The 20,934-nt window shown below is 35.8% G+C and overlaps 1 protein-coding gene across 1 annotated transcript in view; it reads left to right on the top strand.

Annotated features, from left to right (window-relative positions):
- Window positions 1-20,934, top strand: part of SGCZ (sarcoglycan zeta) — a 375,824-nt gene that overhangs the window by 184,303 nt on the left and 170,587 nt on the right. The window contains exon 2 of the mRNA XM_007519946.2: window positions 17,192-17,293. Coding sequence (XP_007520008.1) covers window positions 17,192-17,293 — 102 coding nt within the window. The remainder of the gene's footprint in view (window positions 1-17,191; window positions 17,294-20,934) is intronic.

Genomic DNA, 20,934 nt, shown 5'->3' with positions numbered 1-20,934 from the left:
GTGAACAAATAGATTTTTGCCATTGTTATTCACACTTTCTAAAGTTATATCAATTTTATGCTATTTCTGATTTTTTTATGCTGAAGCTATTGTTAATGTCTGTGTACTTGCTAGACATGCATGGGATACTCCACAGTATGCACGCATTATATTTTACTCAGATACTTTTCAAGGGCTAGATCTTAGATATTATCCATTATCAACACACACGCACACATACTACACACAGTGCAAGCCAATCTCATTGTTTTCATATGCAATGACACTTGAAAATATTGACCATTTCTCTGAGTTTTTGTACTGAAATTTAGAAAAAAAAAGTACGAATGGTAAAATAATTACCTATAATATTTTTCAACATCTACCATATTTTTTCTCTTAAAAGTTTTTGAAAAGCTATCATGGGAGGGAGTGGGTTATGGGGATTGGGTGGTGGGAATTGTGTGGAGTTGTACCCCTCCTACCTTATGTTTTTGTTCATTAATCCTTTCTTAAATAAAAAATTTAAAAAAAAAAAGTTTTTGAGATGTACTTACATTAAAGTTGGAATCAACCATTTTCAGAACTCTGATATATTACTGTAGAAATAAAATTTCCTTCTCTGGTTTTGAGGAAATTAGACACTAACCGAGATCTCTACTGCTGAACCATATTCTCCACTGTTTACAATCGAATGATTTTTTTCAAAGTCTGTGATAATTATATTACCTCAGAGGAAAGTTTACAGTTCAGGCATTAACAGTTAATGAAAGAGGTGGTCCGGGGGGTTGTGTAGTAGATAAAGCATTAGACTCTGAAGCATGGGGTCCTGAGTTCAATCCCCAGCAGCACATGTAACAGAGTGATGTCTGGTTCTTTCTCTTCTATCATTCTCATGAATAAATAAATAAATTATTAAAAAAAAAACACTTAAAGAGCTTTGTTGGTGGTGATGACACCGTAATATGGTATTCTGGAAGAAAAATATGTAATTATATGTTTTAGTTGTCATTATGAACATCATGCTATTCTGCTTTTTCCACCTGACAAGAATATTAATATAAATTATTTTTAATATTGATTATAATCTTCTTTCTCTTTTTTTTACCATTAGTCTTATATTTACCTTGAGGTTTATTCTAAATTTAAATTTAGTTAAATCAATAATAGTACCAGCATACATTATTTTTATTAAAGATTATTGATAATCTTGATAATTATATTACAGAAAGGATTCAAGATTAGATGAAAAGAGAGTAAAAGTCAAATTGGGATGCAGATGATTGACATCTTTGACTGATTCCATAAGGAACTCAGGATCTGAAATCAGAGATACATCTAGAGATGGAGGAGATGTTGGCTGGGTCATTACATTTTTGCATTGATCAATCAATCATGTCAACCACTCCAGGTAGAGATGTGGCTTTGAACTAGATAACTGTTTGTAACAGGGAAACTTACTGACAAAACAGTCAGCTAAAGATTTTCTGTCACCAGTGGTCCCTGTAGATGAGGAAACCTCTTCAATGAAATTAGATTTAACGTATGCTGAACTTGATGCTTTATGTGGTTTCATGACAGACAGAAATGAGCATTTTTTAGGGTGACTTATTGGTCTATTTTCTGTTGGCAGTTGACAAGAGGGTTCAATGCACTCAGTCTCCATATTAACTTTTATAACAATTCATAATTATGATCAAAATTGGGCAGATAATTATGAATTGTTTACTAGGGAAACTGTTTTCATTCCACTGTTCATTCATCTTTGATTTATTTTAGTGCTATCAATTATATAATATCTGTGTTACTTAGCATTTTTGCTTCCCTAGTTATGAAATATTCACTTGATTTTTAGATACCAGTCTGTCTTCTGTTTTTCCAGGGCCTTGTTACTTCCAGTGATAGAACTGAATCTAGTTCTATAACGTTTTTGGTTTTTTTTATTAACTTCAGACCTTTAGAGGAGAGCTCTCACAAAATATCTTGGTGAATTATTTAACTTCTCACCCATTATTCCTTATTGCCTTGGTAAATGCTTTATCCTCTACATTTTCCCCCAAATTATAAAGATTTGATTATATGCCTTCCTTTACATAGTTATTGTTCCAACATACACCCTTACCAGGCATTCTTAGAAGCCAATTCACCTTCTTCACCTCATTTTGGTTGGAGCTTGAAAGAATCATGTTCAGTGAGATAAGTCAAAAAGAGAAGGATGAATATGGGATGATCTCACTCATAGATAGAAGTCGGAAAAAAAAAAACAATAGAAGGGAAAACACATAGCAGAACTTGGACTAGAGTTGATGTATTGCACCAAAGTAAAAGACTCTGGGGTGGGTGGGGAGAGGGTTCAGGTCCTGGAATGATGGCAAAGGATGACCTAGAGGAGGTGGAAAACTGAGAAATAGTACACATGTACAAACTGAGAAATAGTACACATGTACAAACTGAGAAATAGTACACATGTACAAATTACTGTATTTTACTGTCAACTATAAACCATTAATCCCCCAAATAAAAGAAAAATATAATAAAATATTCTACTGATAAAAAAGGAACCAATTGTCCTATTCCATCTGGCACAACCTAGATAGATGTATCCATGTCATCAAACATAAAGCCCTTATTCTTACCAGTCCCTTTCCTGTCTGGTTTATGTTGCAATTAAATCTAGTTACATTGACAATGATCAGAGGAAGAATTCTGAGAGGGGCATCGATAGACTTTTATAAGCAAGGCTTGTGCATATCTATAGTCTTTCAAATGAGGAACTGCAGTACAATGCTAGGAATATGTCCTCCTTATCAATCCAAAGGCTCAGATGTTTCAGAACACAATGACAATTCCTAAAGTGGTCTAAAACTGAAATCTGTGTTTTCCATTTAATGGATCTCTGCACAGGACCTCCCATTCCTGAAGCAATGCCAAATAAAGGTGAGTGGCTAGGACTTGGTGATACATCCACTGTGAAAATGAGGACTGAAGATTCTACAATGAGATTCCTTATGCTTGAGAGTCCAATGCTTTACCCACTGAGTCATCTTCCGAGATTCCTTTATATTTCTTTCTTTATTTATTTAGCCTCCATGGTTATTGCTGGATCTCAGTGTCTGCACTAGGAATCCACTACTCCTGGAGGCCATTTTTCCCATTCTGTTGCCCTTGTAAATATACTGGCACAAGCTTTGACAAGATTCATGGAAGAGGGAGTATTGGTGTACCTGGTGGAGTGCTCCATGCTCAAGGACCCATGTTCCAGCCCATATCCCCCACCCGCAGGAGGAAAACTTGATCAGTTGTACAGTAGTTCTGCATGTGTCTTTCTCCCTATTTGCGCCATCCTCCCTTCTCAATTCCTCTCTGCCCTAGCTAATGAAAAGATAGGGGGGAAAAAGACGGTGTGTTGGATGCTGGGAATGGTTTATTTGTAGTATAGGTGCCAAACCCCATTGATAACCCTGGTAAGAAAAAAATGAATGAAATATTACTGTTACCACAACAATTAAGAAAATAATTCTATGTTTGTATGGGAAGATACCTTTAGTAAGGTATTTGAATTATACTATACAAAGGGTAAGTCTGTGATAAACCAAAGCAAAGCAGGTAACAGGATGGGAAAAGGGAGCACTGTATATGATGTTCCAGTGATGGAAGTGGATGAAGATAGGAAGAGCAAACATGAACACATAGACCAGGAAATCTGTTAGTAAGTATTCAATTCAGTTGGTTTCATACTAAACCAGGAAACATGGACACATATGTAGGAATGGCACTGTTAGATGATCTATAGGATCACAATACTAAAGGAAATATAAAACAAATAAAACAAACAAACAACCATCAAGTAAGAATTGTTATACATCTGGCTTCCAAGAACGACTAGAAACAACAAAATGTCTGTCAACAGGCTGGGAGTTATGAGTCAACCTGTCAATGCCTATGTTCAGTGGAGAAGCAATTACAGAAGCCAGACCTTCCACAATCTGCAACCCATAATGAGTCTGGGTCCATATGCCCAGAAGGATAAAGAATAGGAAAGCTATTTAGGGAGGGGATTGGATACAGAGTTCTGATGGTGGGAATTGTGTGGAATTTCACCCCTCTTTTTCTATGGTCTTATCAATATTTCCATTTTATAAGTAAAAAAAAAAAAAATTAATGTCTATCAAATAGAATTTTCCACCTTTATTTGTTTACCTATCTTCATATTATTATTTTTACCAGCATAACCATATTTATTTTATTAGAACCTTACTCAGTTCTGGCTTATGGTGCTTCGAGGTATTTAACCTGGAACCTCAAAGCCTCATGCATGAATGTCTTCTACATAATCACTTTGGATCCAACTTTACCCTTTAATCTAACTTTACTGAAACTCAGTCTGGTTTTGTCTATATAACTTAAAGTGTGGTTACAGTTAAAGCCCAGCTTTAAATTTAAAGTAAGATTGTTTAATTTTAAGTTAAAGATAAGCTAGCAAAAGTAAACGGTTTATTTGGATTGCATTTAGCTGCTGAAATTTCCTGAATCATCTGTGATACGTATGTCAGAATTAGTTAAAGGACATGTCATTTTTTGTGGGAACTTCATCATTCAGTAAATGTTAGCAATGGAGGAAGATGACAGTTTTCAAAGAAAGAATTCCGTACAGCCTGTCTTTTCTATGGTATTGGACAAACAAGAGTTTGGAAAGGACACCACCTGAACCTTATTTTCCTGCTTAAGAGCCTGAGTGCTACAACTTTATGAAGTCAATGTAACACATGCTGTACTGTCATAGGGGTTAGAAGATTTGTGAACCATAGAACAACCAAATTGAGAAAACTCTTTATAAGCATTCCCGCTACTTAGTCCTGCAGACAAAATCAACTTGGTCATGCGTGTCATCATAACCTTTTTGCCTTACCTCTAACAGCAATCACCTACTAGTTCCTTACTTCCAGGTCAGGAGGAGATTTAAGTACAAGGTAATTTTACTTTGCACTTTCAGCCTACCTCTAAATGTGTAAATGGTTCTCCACCTGTACACTTATGTACACACACACACACACACACACACACACACACGTACATACTCATGAGCACATAAACACAACTTAGTTTTATAAAGTGAGGCTAATTGCAAAATGGCTCATTGGAATAATGTACAATGCCAATATTTTTATCTACAGAAAATATTTCTCTAAAATTTCTTCAAAAAGGTTGCAAATATGCAACTATCAATAGTTTGTTCTGATGAATTTATTTTTAGTATGGACTTTATTATCATTTGAAACGGGTTTATCATATCAAAAATCTTTTATTAAGACTGTAGTGAGGCAGATCTGAGGCAAAAGGGTGATATATGCTGTCAATTGAAATCAAAAAAGGACACTTTAAAATGGTAAACAATTTAAGAAAATAGAAGTGATAAAGTAGAGCGATAGATAATTTAAATAATTATAACAGACCAACTAATGATGTGTAATAAATTTAACTAACATTATCTTTTGTCCTTGTTTTTCCAAATCACTTTATTGGGAGAGTATGTGGTTTACAATGAATTCATTGACACATGAGTACAGTTTCTCACCTCCTTATAATATGTATCTGCAAAATACTCTCACACCCAGTTTAGGTCTCTTTCCACCATCATGCACCAGGACCCCCAGTGCCTAATCCCTCCCTTTCTTCCTATTTTTCCCCAGAGCCCTTTGCTTTGGCGCAATACACTACACTCAGTCTCATTTTCTATCCTATTTTAATCTAAGAGGAATTGCACTGGCCTAACAGATAAGTAATTTGGTGCACAGAATCCAGTAACTCTCAATTTCTATGTGTTTTGAAAAATGAGAATGAAGTATCTAATTCTACAAGATTACTGCTATGTGCATTTTAGCTCATTATTAATAAAGAATCATATGAACTAAAATTTGTTACTCCTATAGTTAGAATGGCAGTTGAAAATACTGTGTTTCTGCTTGTTTGTTTTTTGCCTCCAGGACTACTGCTGGGGCTCAGTGCCTGCACCATGAATCCACTGCTCCTGGAGGCCATTTTTCGCCCCCTTTTGTTATCCTTGTTGTAGCCTTGTTGTGGTTACTATTGTTGTTGATATCGTTTGTTGTTGGATAGGACAGAGAGAAATCGAGAGAGGAGGGGAAGACAGAGAGGGGGAGAGAAAGACACCTACAGACTTGCTTCACCACCTGTGAAGCGACTCCCCTGCAGGTGGGGAGCCGGGGACTCAAACCGGGATCCTTACATCGGTCCTTGCGCTTTGCACCACATGCCCCATTGCTTTAAACTCTTTAAGCATATACTGTTGAGCCTCCATGCTAAATAAACTGTCTACTTTTTTGTAAGTCCCCTTCTACTTGTATCATATAGATTAGACCCATATTTCCATAATTTATTGCAAGATAACATTATTCTACTTGCCTGAAAAGGTAGGCAGGTAAATGAACCCAATGAAGAAAATGTTTGCAAATTTCTGTATGTGCAAAATAACTGTTCTTCTTTAATTTAACCTTTCCTGAGTATTTAATATGATAACATGATTATGAGTATGTGGGTGGAATATATGATTAAATGGTCCTCTAAATTTATATGATAACCTATCCCGGGTTGACAAGGCTTATTGTAATTCTATTAATCATGTTGGAGAGAAACAGGCTACTAATGAACTTGTGGACTTTGTGCTGTTGTGACAATACCAAGTAGGGTGTTTCACTATCATAAATTTTATAGCATAATATAAATGCTGTTTTATTTTACGCTTTTATTTTACTGTTTTATTTTATTTTAAGTTGAATGCCTGAAGTTCTTTTCAGTTGTCTGTTTCTATTTACCACCAAGACATAAGGTTTATTTGTAATAGCATTCCTTGTTTTCCTACAGTAGTTTTCATTAGCAAGTCTGTTTCCTGCCACAGTTGCTTACATATTCTCAGGGTTTACCTTCAGTAGTAAGTTAAATTGATGCAGTGTAGCTGCTTCCCTGCACATGTAAAGCTGTATTATGCAATTAATATTAGCTTATTAGACTGACTCACACCAATAGTTTTTTTCCTGATAGTGATTTCAGGAGTTTTGCTATCAAACAAAAATATATATTTTTAATATTTTATTTATTTATTCCCTTTTGTTGCCCTTGTTGTTTTATTGTTATAGTTATTATTTCTGTTGTTATTGAAGTCATTGTTGTTGGACAGGACAGAGAAATGGAGAGAGGAGGGGAAGACAGAGAGGGAGAGAGAAAGACAGACACCTGCAGACCTGCTTCACTGCTTGTGAAGGGATTCCCCTGCAGGTGGGGAGCCTGGGGCTCAAACCGAGATCTTTACACCAGTCCTCCCACTTTGCACCACCTGCAGTTAAATTACTGGGTCATATGGAAAGTCCATGCCTAGCCTTGTGAGAGTTCTTCAGACTGCTCTCTACAGAGGCTGGAGCAATTTACATTCCCACCAGCAGTGCAGAAGGATTCCTCTGTCCCCACAGTCTCTCCAGCATTTGTTGCTGCTGTCCTTTTTGATGTATGCCATTCTCACAAGGGTGAGGTGGTATCTCAATGTTTTCTTTATTTCATTTCTCTGACAATAAGCAACCTGGAGCAATTTTTCATGGGTTTGTTAGCCTTTTGTATTTCTTCTGTAGTGAATGTTATGTTCATATCTTCTGCCTATTTTTGGATGGGATCATTTGCTTTTCTGTTGCTAAGTTTGCTGAGCTCTTTGTATATTTTGGTTATTAGTCTCTTTTCTGGTGTATGGCATGTGAAAATCTCCCATTCTCAGAGGGGTTTCTTTGTTTGAGTGATAGTTTCTTGGCTGTACAGCTTTTCAATTTGATTTAATCCCATTGATTTGTGTTGGGAAATTATGCAGATGTGGTTGACCATTGGCAGGGCCCACAAACCACCATATTTCCATGCAAGTATTATTATTTACATACCAATCTTCTGCTTTGTCTTAGAAATGACTAAAGGTCACCCCACCACATTATCCCCTCAGGGTTAATTAATCCTGCCAGTTCAAACCATAGCAACAGTTGCTAAGGATGCTTCCACCTTCCCAGCATGCCTTTTGCCTCTCTCCACCCCCTTTACTAGCCATCTCCGTTCCCGACTTGCCACTTCCAGTTTTTACCCTATAAAGCCACTTCTGTTTCTGGTTTCTCTCTCTTCCTTGCTCTTTTCTCTCCCATGTCCCAACCTGAAGAAGGGCTGGTGTGCAGAGCAGGAGGCAGCCATTGTGGTTTTGTACCATGTGGCCTAACCCTCTGTGGTCACACCTGACTTTAGGGTGCTCCCGCATCAATAAAGAATTGTATTACCACGCCTCCATGAGTCCCTGGATCCTCCCTCTCACCCTCAATGCTAGCTCAGCAAATTTGTTTGTGCTTTAGTCTTCCTTGCAATTGGGTTTATATCAACAATGATGTCCTTGAGGTTTAAGTGGGAAAGTCTTCCACCTAAGTTTTCCTCTAAGTATTTGATAGTTTATGTTCTAACATCCTTGGTCCTTTTGGAGTTGATTTTTATTTCTGGTGAGATAAAGTGGTTTAGTTTCACTCTTCTGCATATTTCAACCCAGTTTTCCCAGCATCATTTATTTAAGAGAGTTACCTTTCTCCATTTAATACTTTGGGCCCCCTTTTCAAAGATTAGATGTCCATAGGTGTGGAGTTTACTTCTGAGCTTTCAATTCTATTCCACTGGTCTGTGTGCCTATTTTTGTTCCAGTACCAGGCTATTTTGATGATGATGTCCTTATAATATAGTTTGAGATCTGGGAATATGATACCTCCATTTCTGTTTCTTTTCCTCAAGATGATTTTTGCAATTCTAAGTGTTTTCTGGATCCAGATTAATGATTGTACTTTTTGTTCTATTCTCTTTAAGAAGATTCATGGAACTTTGATGGATATTGCATTAAATTTGTATATGGCTCTGGGGAGAATATTCATTATGATTTTATTAATTCTTCCAATCCATGAGCATGGGATGTCTTTCCAATGCTTGGTATCAGTTTCTATTTCCTTGATTAGTGACTCATATTTTTCAGTATACAAATCTTTCATTTCTTTGGTCAGGTTTATTCTTAAGTATTTTATTAATTTTGCTGCAATAGTGAATGGGAGTGATTTCTTCAGATTTACTGTTTACATAAAAAATGCCACTGATTTTTGTACATTGATTTTGTAGCTTGATACCTTGCTATATTGCCTAATAACTTCCAGTAGGTTTCTGCTGGATTCTTTAGGTTTTTCTATGTTTACTATCATATCATCTGCAAATAGTGAGAACTTGACTTCTTCCCTTCCAATCTGTATTCCTTTGATTTATTTCTCTTGCCTGAATGCTATGGGAAGAATTTCCAATACTTCATTGAAGAGTAATGGTGATAATGGATAGCCCTGTATAGTCCCTGATCTGAGGGAGAATACTTTCAGACTCTGTCCATTGAGTATGATGTTGGCTGTAGGTTTGCCATATATGGACTAAAATATCGAGGAATTTCTCATCTGTTCTTATTTCTTACTGTGTTTTGAGCATGACTGGGTGTTGGATTTTGTCGAAGGTTTTCTCTGCATCTATTGAGATAATCATGTGGTGTTTGGTTTTGCTTTTATTGATGTGGTGAATGACATTGATTGACTTATGTATGTTGAATCAGTCTTGCATTCCTGGGATAAATCCCACTTGGTTGTAATGAACAATCTTTTTGATATACTGCTCTATCCACTTGGCCAGGATCTTGTTCAATATTTTGGCATCTAAATTCATCAGAGATATTGGTCTGTAATTTTCCTTTGTTGTTGTGTCCCTATCTACTTTTGGTATCAGGGTTATGTTGGCTTCAGAGAAGGTGGAAGGTAGTGTTCCTGTTTCTTCGATCTTATGGAAGAGCTTTAGAAGTATAGTTATTAACTGTTTCCTGGAGGTTTTATAGAATTCATTTGTGAAGCCATCTGTTCCAGTACTTTTGTTGTTGGGGAGATTCTTAATGACTGTTTTGATTTCTTTGTCTGTGATTGTTGCATTTAGGTTTTATAGTTCTATAGTTCTTTTTGGTTCAGTTTTGGAAGGGCATATGTTTCTAGGAATTGTTCCATTTCTTCCAGATTCTCTACCTTGGTGCCATATAGTTCTTTGTTGAAGTCTCGCATGATTTTCTGGATTTCTGTGGTGTCAGTTATAATATCTCCTCTATTGTTTATAAGTCTATTTATTTGAGTCTTCTCCCTTTTTTTTTTTTTTTTTTAGTGATTCTGGCTAGGGGATTAACAATCTTGTTTAATTTTCAAAGAACCAACATTTGGTTCCATTAATCTTTTGTATGGTTTGCTTATTTTCAATGTTGTTTGTTTCTGCTCTAATTTTAATGATTTTTGTCCTTCTGGTTGCTTTAGAGTTCCTTTGTTCCTCTTCCTCTAAGCCGTTAGGGTGTGCAGTAAGCTTGTTTATTTGAGCTTTTTCTTGTTCTCTGATATGTAATTGTATAGATATGAGTTTCCCTCTCAATACTTCTTTAGCTGTGTACAAATATTTTGATAACTTGTGTTGTCGTTTTCATTTATGTCCAGAAACATTTGAATTTCTTGCTTGAGTGCCACTCTGAACCAGCAGTTCTTAAGCAGTATGTTGTTGAGTTTCCAAATTCTGTGACTTTTAGTAATTTTCTGTTTGTTGTTGAATATTAACTTTACTGTAGTCTGAGAAGATACTTGGGATGATTTCAATGCTCTTGAATTTGTTGATATTGTTTTTGTGGCCTAACATGTGTCCTATCCTTGAGGATGTGTTGTGTGTATTTGAAAATAATGTGTATTCCAGTTTTGGGGGGTGAAGAACTTTGAAAATGTCCAGGAGGTCTAGTCTGTCCATCTCTTCTTCTCTTGTTTCTTTGTTGATTCTCTGCTTCGTTGATCTAAGTATGAGAGTGGGGTGTTGATGTCTCCCACTGTTATTGTATTACTACTGATGTATTTTTGTAGTTCTTTCAGTAGGTGTTTGATGTATTAAGATAGTCCCTCGTTGGGTGCATAGATGATAATAATTGTTAAGTCTTCACAGTTGATTGATCCTCTAGCATTATGTAATACCTTGCCTATCATTTATTACTTTATTTAATTTAAAGTCTATGGTGTCAGAGATGAGAATGGCTGTTCCTGCCTTTTTTGTGTGGTCCAGTAGCCTGTATGATAGTTTTCCGTCCTTTCACGTTAAGCCTGTGTTTGTCCTGTTAAGTCAGATGAGATTCTTGCAAGCAGCATATGGCTGCATTTTCTGATCCATCCTCCCACTCTGTGCTTTTTAATGGGTGAATTTAAGTCACTGACATTTACTGATATTATGGATTGAAGGTATTGTAGTGCCATTATTCAACAATTTTTTATTTGCTCTGATATATGGCAAGTATTATAGTGATGTTCTTGTTTATAAGAGGTCTGTTAGAACCTCTTTCAGGGCAAGTTTGGTGATGATTGCCTCCTTTAACTTTTGTCTGTCTGAGAAGGTTTTGATCCCTCCATCTATTTTTTAAGAAAGTCAAGCAGGATATATTATCCTTGGTGGAAACCCTTTTTCATTCAGGGCTCGATAGATATCTTGCCATTCTCTTCTGGCTTTTAGAGTTTGAGTGGAGAAGTCTGATGAGAGTCTCATGGGTTTTTCCCCTGTATGTGACTTTTTGTTTTTCTTTTGCAACCTTTAGGAGCCTTTCTTTATCCTTACTTCTTTTCATTGTAACTTTTCATTGATGTGCCATGGTGTCTTCAGGTCTGGGTTGATTCTGTTTGGGATTCTCTGCATGTCTTGAATATTACTGTCCTTTCTGTTGTTTAGATTCGGGAAGTTTTCTTCTATTATTTTCTCTAGAATGTTTACTTCCCCTTCCTCTCTTTCTTCCTCTGGTAGGCCAATTATACGAATGTTACTTCATTTGAGATCATCCCCTATGTCTGTATTGTTGTTTTCAGTGTCTCTCAATCTCTTTTTGAGCTCTTTCACCTCTTTCTTAGTTTTGTCTAGCTCATCCTCTGTCTGGATAATTCTGTTTACTGCTTTTGTTAATCTGCTTTCCTTTCACTCAGCTTCTTTCTTCAGTTTAGTTATAGTATTAGCTTTTTCTTCTAGTTTGCCTTTTAGCTCAGCTATTTCAGATTTCATTTCTCTAATTACTTCCAGGTAGCTTATAAATTCTTTGAGGTTCTCATCTGTTGTTTCTTTAATTCTGATAGCCCTTTCCTCCATAGTTGTCTTCATTTCTGTGATTACTAGGTTTACTATTGCTTGCATACTTTCCTTATCTATGGTTACTTCTGATTGATTTGAAGTTTCTGCGGGGCTCCTGTCCTGATTCATTGTCATAGCTGTTTTATTTGCTCTTGATTTTCCATTTTTTTATTGATGTGGTTTTATTTTTCTGTTCTGTTGTTCTTCAGTTGTTGTGTTTTGAGTACAAGCCACGCTATACTAAATACTTTTATGACAAATGCAGTCACCAACCTCAGAAATTACAACTATAGAAACTGAAGCAAGGATTGATGCAGTTCAACCAATACCAGTTACCCAAACAACACCTCCAGTCCAAGAAAAAATAGCAACCAAGCAAAAGAAAATGAAAGAGAAAGGAAAAAAGGGAAACCAAGAATAGATAATTATGCAAATCTACTGTCCACTATAAATTCTACGGATAGAAAGAGGAGAAAGGGAAGTAGAAAAGACACACACACACACACACACACACACATAGAGTCCACTCTGAGTTAGGTTTCTCCCTCTAATTCACAAGCGAGTATCAGTGAATTCAGAAAACAAAAGGAGGAAGGAAGAAAATAATAAAAAATAAAGACAAAAATAGGAAGAGCAGTGAAAGGAAAGAACTTTTTTTTTTAATTAGCTAGGAGGAGGGGAAAAAAGAGGTTGGTGGGAAGAGATAGAGAGAAATAAGTTCCTTTCAGAATGGAAAGGACACCCAGTCACCTAGCAATGGAAAAAACAACAATGGTTAATTTTTGTCAATCTGAAGAGGGAGGATGGAAAAGGGACACATGTATATGATAATAGTAATAATAAAATATAATGAGTAAAGAACCCCAACAGTCAGTCTGCTGCTCGGACCGCTCTGGATTGGCTGTAGACAGCCTGAGCAAAGACAGCCAATTTAAGAAGTATCCAAAAAAAAAAAAAAAAAAAAAAAGCCTTCAGGTAGTCTTTCCCAGGCAGAGATGAGGCTATGATTGGTCAGGTATTTTGTCACTCAAATAGAGCACCACCACTTAAAAACAAAGAAGTTAAACAAAAAGGAAAAGGCTTGGAATGACACCCCTGGTGAATGAGGAATCTTTGTAAAGAAAAGAGCTCAGTGGGAAGCCTGCTAGAAGCAGCTGCCCATCCCCTAGGGGCTGGTTCTAGGGTGGGTGGGAGAGGTAAGCTCAGAAATGATCAAAAGGTTTTTCCTATCTTTGTCTCCCTGGCCTCCATTTGTCAGCCCAAGAGTGAGTTATGGGATTGTATTTTGGTGTCACTCTGACCATCCTGTGTTCACCCTCCTACAGACATCCCAGTATCCTACCCTATCCAAAGAATCCCTGGTCACAAGCTGCTGCTTTGGATCTCATGGCAGCTGCTGCTCCAAAGTCACCATCTTGGCTCTGCCTCTCAGAGCTATATTCTATTTTGGTTTTGTATGAGTTTCACAGAAAATTTTCATAGAAATTATGCATAGTTTGTGGTATCCAGGAAAACCTGTATTGAGCTAGAAATTAAGTGTATAATGAAATTTATTTCTATTAGTCTAACAGTTTTTATGATCTAGCAATTGCAATATATGTCTCTATAAACTCCTTGGAGAAACACTTAAGGATATTTCCTTCTGGAGCATTTGAGAATGTATGGGGAGTATTATGGGTAGTCACCATGTAAGAGTCAGGCAAGAAAACTTCTATGAGACAAAATAATACTTAAAAGTCATGTGTCACAACTTTTAATTTAATATCCTTCAGCTTTTCATTATAGGGAATTCTGAGTCCTCTCCAATTTTGTCTCTACATCTTCAATGTTATTTATACCTGTCTTGAAAAATGTTATTTTCAAGTTATTAAAGTCTGAACTTCTGTTTATCTAGTGATATTCTTGTATTACACTTTTTATATTTCTAAGGCATAATGAACTTCATCATCATTATTATTTTGGTCACTTGCTGGCCTTTGGTTCTGAATTACTTTCACAGCCATGTGTTATTGTTTTGACTGTATGTGTCTATATCCAGTGAGAAAATAATGTCAGTCATTCTAAGGGTTTTTATTTCCCTACATCTTTTTCATTGTTAATTCTGCCCGTTTCTGTTCCCAGAGAGATAGAATGCTATAAAACCATACTAATTAGAAACAATAAGTGGGTGATAATGTAAGCTAATATCTAATGTGGAGATAATCTTCACTTTTAAAAAGAAAGAGGGTGTTTATTGTAAAGCTGCAACAAATCAGTACTCTCTGTGTAAAGCCAGGGTATGTTAGCATCCTATAGAAAGTATATTTGTTTTCCTAGCGGTATAATTTTCAGTGATGCTTGAAATTATCACTTCTATGTTGTTGTTTTTTTCTGTTTTTTTTTTTTGTTTGTTTGTTTCCTACTAGTAAGTATTGCTGTCCATTTTAAGTTCTTCCACTTGCCATAAGAACATATTCTTATTTTTCATCCAACTTTAATTCAACTTGAATCTATTACTTTCTCTTTCCTTGAGAAGGATGAGTCTAACACCTCAAAATGTCTCTTGCTTTTAATCAGTTTTCTCATCTGACTATGAAATTCTTCCTAAAATTTCTGTGTACCATTATATTGTTTATTCGTGTGTGTGTGTGTGTGTGTGTGTGTGTGTGTGTGTGTGTGTGTGCTGACTAAAAGATTAAAGCCATACTATTCTCTTGGTTTTTCTCTTATACTGATCGCAGTTTACCTGTATGTTTAGCATATTCTTTCTAACCTGTAGACCAAGTCATTTTCTGTGGTTTTCCTTGACTTTATATACATCTTTATATATAGAATCTGCTCATCCACTGTGGTAGCTTTAAGTATGCCTTAGTCAGATGTTACTATCCATCTTGCTTTGTAGAGATGGTTCATAGCTAAATATCTGAATTTTCAATGATCATTGAAAGCTAGAAAGTCAAAATATAAACTTACAGTTGTCATGGAAAATTACTTACAGTTGTCTGTAAAATTCAGTTTGAGGTTTTAATTGCACTATATTTCCTTATTCTTTGAGTTGCAAGATCTTAAATTTATTGCTAATTGCCCTTTATTCAGTTATCTCCAGGTAAATGACACAGTGTTCTCTCACCATACCTCACACTACCAAGGCATACCTCCTTACTTGTATATTCCACTTAATCCCACAAAGCACAATCACTGGATTCATTTTAAAGTTGCACTATGATCATTTCAAACTATAAAGTGTTTCTTTTTCTATTTTTTTATTAATTGAACGTTTATTTCAAAAGTAATCCAAGAGTAGTGAACTATATGCATTGAAGCCCACACCAGAGATTCTGTGGTATCATGCAGTCCCCAAGTAATGGTTCTTGCTCAATGACCTCTCCAGCAAGGCTACTCTTAGTGGAGATGAGGTGGGGCAGATCATATATATCTATATTTCGTTTTCCATAGTTATCTCTTGGACATGATGCTTCTGGGAGAATGAAGGCCATTTTTTTACCCTTTCTTATGATAGAGGCAAAAAAAGATTGAGAGAGAAAGAGATAGATGGAGAGATACCTACAATTTCACCACTTCTGGGCACAGGGACTTGAACTCAAGTTCTGAAAATAGTAATATGGATGCTACTGGGGTGGGGAGAAAAGTACTTTTAAAAATACAATGTTTAAAATGTAATCTGGAGAAATATGGCCATATTTTCATAGTCTTTTTGATTTTTATTATTATTATTATTGGATAGAAACAGAGAGAAGTGGAGAGGGAATAGGAGATAGAAAAGTAGAAAGGCAGAGAGACACCTTCAGCCTTGCTTCACTTTTAAAGCTTTCCCTCCGCAGGTGAGGGACCAGGGGTTTTAACCTGGGTCCGTGCACACTATCATGCAAGCAGGTAACTAGGTGCACCACTGCCTGTCCCCCTTTATAGTGAAGACAATGTTCCACCTCTAGAGGTCTCCCACCAACTGTGAAAAGACTTTTTTTTTCTCCTATGAGATGACAATGTCAGATAATAAACTTTTTCAGATATTGCGTTTTTCTAGAGTTATTATTTCTATTTTTAGAGGATGATATAAGTGCACAGTGGTTAGCATTAAGTTCATGACATCATTGCTCTAGGTTCAAGACATTCAAACGAATACTCCTAATAATTTTCTCTCACTGTCTTTAACCATCAGCCAGATTGGATGGGATGCTATACCCTGAATGTTATCAGATTATTCATTTTGTCCTTCTCTTTATAGATGTCCCCTGTTAAAAATATCATATACTTATGACCTTTGTCATGGTCAATCTCTTTGATTTGAAATGGTTTACTTTCTTACCAGATTTGAAATACCTTTCTTTAATTCTTTTGGCACTCTGTTCTCTTTTTTTTGTTGTTCTTTTTTTAAAAAAAAAAACATTTATTCTGTTTTAGGAACATCACTTGTGTATTTATCCTAGTCATAGAATGCTGTTTTCTAAAGCAGTGAATGCATGTTTTACTTATATTTTGAATAGTGGGATACTATGTGCATTTATAAATGACAATCATTAATTTCTTGTTAAAATTATTATATAAATGTGACTATTTAAACATTCTAGAAATGTATATATTTGTAATGTAAAAATATCATAAGAGCTCTCACCAAAGTTGTTTCAAATAGTCAGGTAGCAAAAGTTATATCAAATAAATATTTAAAGTGGATGTTGCATCAGAAAGATAAGCGACATCTTCAGAGATGACTTCTAGTCTGTGACAGAGTTGATAGAATATTTTAGGTCTTTTATAGATAGAAGATACTACTTCTTTAATATTTTTTCCTTTCCTATACATTTTAAAATGCCCTTTGTATGAATGCAAACTGCTGCAGTCATTCATTAAGTAGATCCAGTCTCTCATTTTTCATGAGTCACTCCTGATTTGAGCATCCTATTTTTTATTTTCAAATTAGGCCTAAGAAAATTATGGCCAGATATTAAGTCTCTAATAAACCTAAAATCAAACTATATTTCATTGCTTGTAGGATGGTATGGGAAATCTGAGAGTCACCAAGAAGGGAATCCGACTTGAAGGTATATCTGAGTTTCTACTTCCATTGTATGTGAAAGAAATTCATTCCCGAAAGGTATGTTTTACCTGCTTTGGCTTACTATAAAAGATAATTTAGAGATTATGTTTAACCTTGAAATCGGATAGAAAACCCTGAGCTCTTCAGTATGTATGTAATTTTCTTAACTAACGTCATATTAAAAAAAATAAATAAATTGGCTGAATTTGGGTGACTTAGTAACTTGAGCAAGAACCTGGGTTTGAGCCCTGGACCATCACATGGGAGTACCTGTGAAAATGCCTCACAAGTGGTGGGACAGTGGTATAGTGTCTCTCTCTCTCTCTGTGTGTGTGTGTATGTGTGTGTGTGTGTGTGTGTCTATTTATCTCTATCCCTCTCTATCTAGGAGAAAGAAAAAATAGAGTTTAGGAGTGGTGGATTCATGCAGGCACCAAGATCCAGTGATAACCCTGGTATTAAATAAATAAATCAAAATAATGAAATAGTTAAAAGGTAGTGCAGAAGGTTGGTTTCAAGATGATAAAAAAGCATTTTGAAATAAACTATGGTATTACATTTGCTAATTTATAACAATTTTCTTCTCTTTATTGAATAAAAGTTCAAAATACTTAGAGATAGCTACTTTCAGAGGAGCTTTTGATACATCTTGAGTAATGTTTGCAGGGAGCACTGACTTGAATAAATGGTTTTAATTCATTATATTATGCATCTTTAATTTTAATGGACAAGGCTTGAATTTTCTCAGAAACATGGCAAACAGCATTGGTGTAGAAGCCAAATTTATTTTTGATGTATTTACTTAAAAGAAGTTAGAATAGTTATACATTCAAATATGTTTACATTTGTGTGTGTGTGCATGAGCCTGTTTGTTATGTGTTTTATCACTTAACAGCATGTTAAAAGCAAAGATTATGTTTTTTTTTTTCTTTATTGGGCGACTAGTGGTTTGCAATACAATTGTTGATATGTGAATACAGTTTCTCATCTCCTTAGGTTACATATCTGCAAAAGATAATCACCAATGCAGATATAGTTTAGACATCCTTAGTTTTGGCTTAAGTGTATTATTTCTCAGAATATAGAAAGAGTTTGCGTGAATATAAGTTTATTGAGTCAGAAAATTTGGAAAGTTTGATATTGTATAAATTATAGGAAGATTATTAACCATATTTTTATAGTACAGGATATATTTTGAATTAGAATAATTCAATATTGCTAGCAAATCTATTACCACTAGGTTACAGAGTAAGTCATAATTTATTTCAAAACTATTTTTCTCTAATGTCAAAATGAGGGACCAAGTAGTGGTGCACCAGGTTGAATACACACATTAAAGTGTGCAGCGGCCTCAATTCAAGTCTCCAACCCCCACCTCAGGGGGATGCTTCACTAGCAGTGAAGTAGTGCTGTAAGTGTGTCCCTCTCTCCCTCTTTATCTCCTCTCCTCCTCTCAGTTTCTGCCTGCCCTATCAAAATAAATAAATAAATACATACATAAATAAATAAAATTTAAATGATAAACTGAAAAACAGAGCAAAGCATTTTCTCATAAAACTTCTAACTAGAATAATTATAGTTACTTTAACTTTTATTTTTAATATGTCAATCTGTAAAACTCCACAAACACTATACTGATTATAACTCCAAGCACATGAAATTTTACATGATAAGCTTTTGGGGGTTGGATCAGTTATGAACAGATATATTCATGAACACCTTACCTAGCATGGTTAAATTTAAAAGATAATTAAAGAAGTTGCATGCGTGTTTAAGGTTTTGTTTTATGTTTTTTTTATTAAAACTAAAATACAAAAAAAAACAAAAAAAAACACTGGACCATCCATGCTAGTATTTGATTCAATTGAGAGTCACCAATACTCATTTACTTCTTGAGTTAATCTTGTATTTGACACTATTAACAGTTTCATATTTCGAGAAATGAGCTCAAGAAAATACTCAACAGGAAATACATTTTCTTTGAAAATTCATCATACTGATAAATCCAGGGACAGACACTTCAGACATTAACCTATTTGAAATGATTCCTCAAAATGTAATTTACAAAGGAATTGTTAAATAATTTACATAAGATTGGTTTAATAACTTACTTTCTTATCATGAACATTTTTAACCATAGACTAGAATTTTGGGTGCGGTAGCCGCCTCCAGGGAACCTTGGAGCCATTCAGGGAGGTCGTGGCCTGGAACAGACATCAACTTCAGTCCCCTAAACATATTTATCGGGACATATTGATAAGCAAATTTTGGCAAACTTCCCCATGATTTAGGATCCTTTACCCAACTATGTAATTATTTGTCTTATGAACTTGAAGCATTCTCTCATTCTCTAGTTTGGGAGAAGGTTAGGAGCAAATGGTGATGGTCTCTGCTGCACATAACCGCAGAGATCTGTATCAATTTCAGCACGTGACACACTGAGAATTTTCTCAGAAAGCTGTTTCAGCAACATGCATTTCCGTGACACAGCACATGGAGGTTTTGCCTCTGATAGCTGCACAGTTGTGTCATGGGCTTGTCTCAGATAAGGTTTTCCACTGTTTTTCTCTTAAGGTTAGTATGATCTGTCTCCTACATCTGGGAGCTGGCAAAATATCTCATTTGGATAGTGTGTTTTGAAATGTACGTGACCTAGATCTGAGATGTTTCACAAATGGTGGGAAAATTCAGCGATGCTCCCCGCCCCTGCCCCTGCTCTCTAGTTGAAGTTAAAAGGATAAAAAGAGTCCATCAGGAGCAGATGGATTATGCAGGCAAAAAAGTCCCAACAGGTAAAAAAAAAAATATATATATATATATATATATATATAGAGAGAGAGAGAGAGAGAGAGAGAGAGAGAGAGAGAGAGAGAGGAGTGTTCTGGGTGGTGGTGCACCGCTTAGGACCCACTTTGAGCCCCTGCTCTACCCACCTGTAGGGGAGACACTTTATGAGCAGTGAAGTAGGTCTTCTGGTGTCTTATCTTTTTCCCTCTCCCTCTCCCTTGCCCTCTCTCTGTCCTATCCAATAAAATAGAAAGAAAGAAGAAAAAGAAAGAAAGAAAGAGAAATAAAGAAAGAAAGAGAGAGAGAGAGAAGGAAAGAAAGAAAGAAAGAAAGAAAGAAAGAAAGAAAGAAAGAAAGAAAGAAAGAAAGAAAGAAAGATCCCTGTGAGCCGTGGCTTTATTTATAGTGAGGGCACAGCCTCAGAGATAACCCAGATGGCAACGGGAAAAATAAAGTGCAGATATATATATATATATATATACATATATATTTATATGTATATATATATATCTGCAAACAAATGGTATATATCATGACAAGTATAAGAATACATAGAGAAGCAAGTTGTGTTGTTCCTAATATTTACATAAATTAATAATCAGCAATAATCTGAATTCAGGGTGAATTGCTGAATTTAACAATGTCTTCACTACAAGAAATGTTAATGAAGACTTGGCTTTGTGGTTAAGATTAAAGATTATGAATACCATTAAGAAGCCTGATGTGGGGATTCGGGCCGTAGCACATTGGGTTAAGCGCAGGTGGCACAAAGCATAAGGACCGGCATAAGGATTCCGGTTGGAGAACCCTGCACACCACCTCCAGGGGAGTGGCTTCACAAGTGGTGAAGCAGGTTTGCAGGTGTCTTTCTCTCCCCCTCTCTGTCTTCCCCTCCTCTGTCCCTTTCTCTC

The sequence above is a fragment of the Erinaceus europaeus genome, chromosome 2 (assembly GCF_950295315.1).
Source record: "Erinaceus europaeus chromosome 2, mEriEur2.1, whole genome shotgun sequence".
In the NCBI taxonomy this organism is placed as follows: domain Eukaryota; kingdom Metazoa; phylum Chordata; class Mammalia; order Eulipotyphla; family Erinaceidae; genus Erinaceus; species Erinaceus europaeus.
Note: the sequence above shows the minus strand (reverse complement) of the source record. Positions and strands in the feature narration are given on the sequence as shown.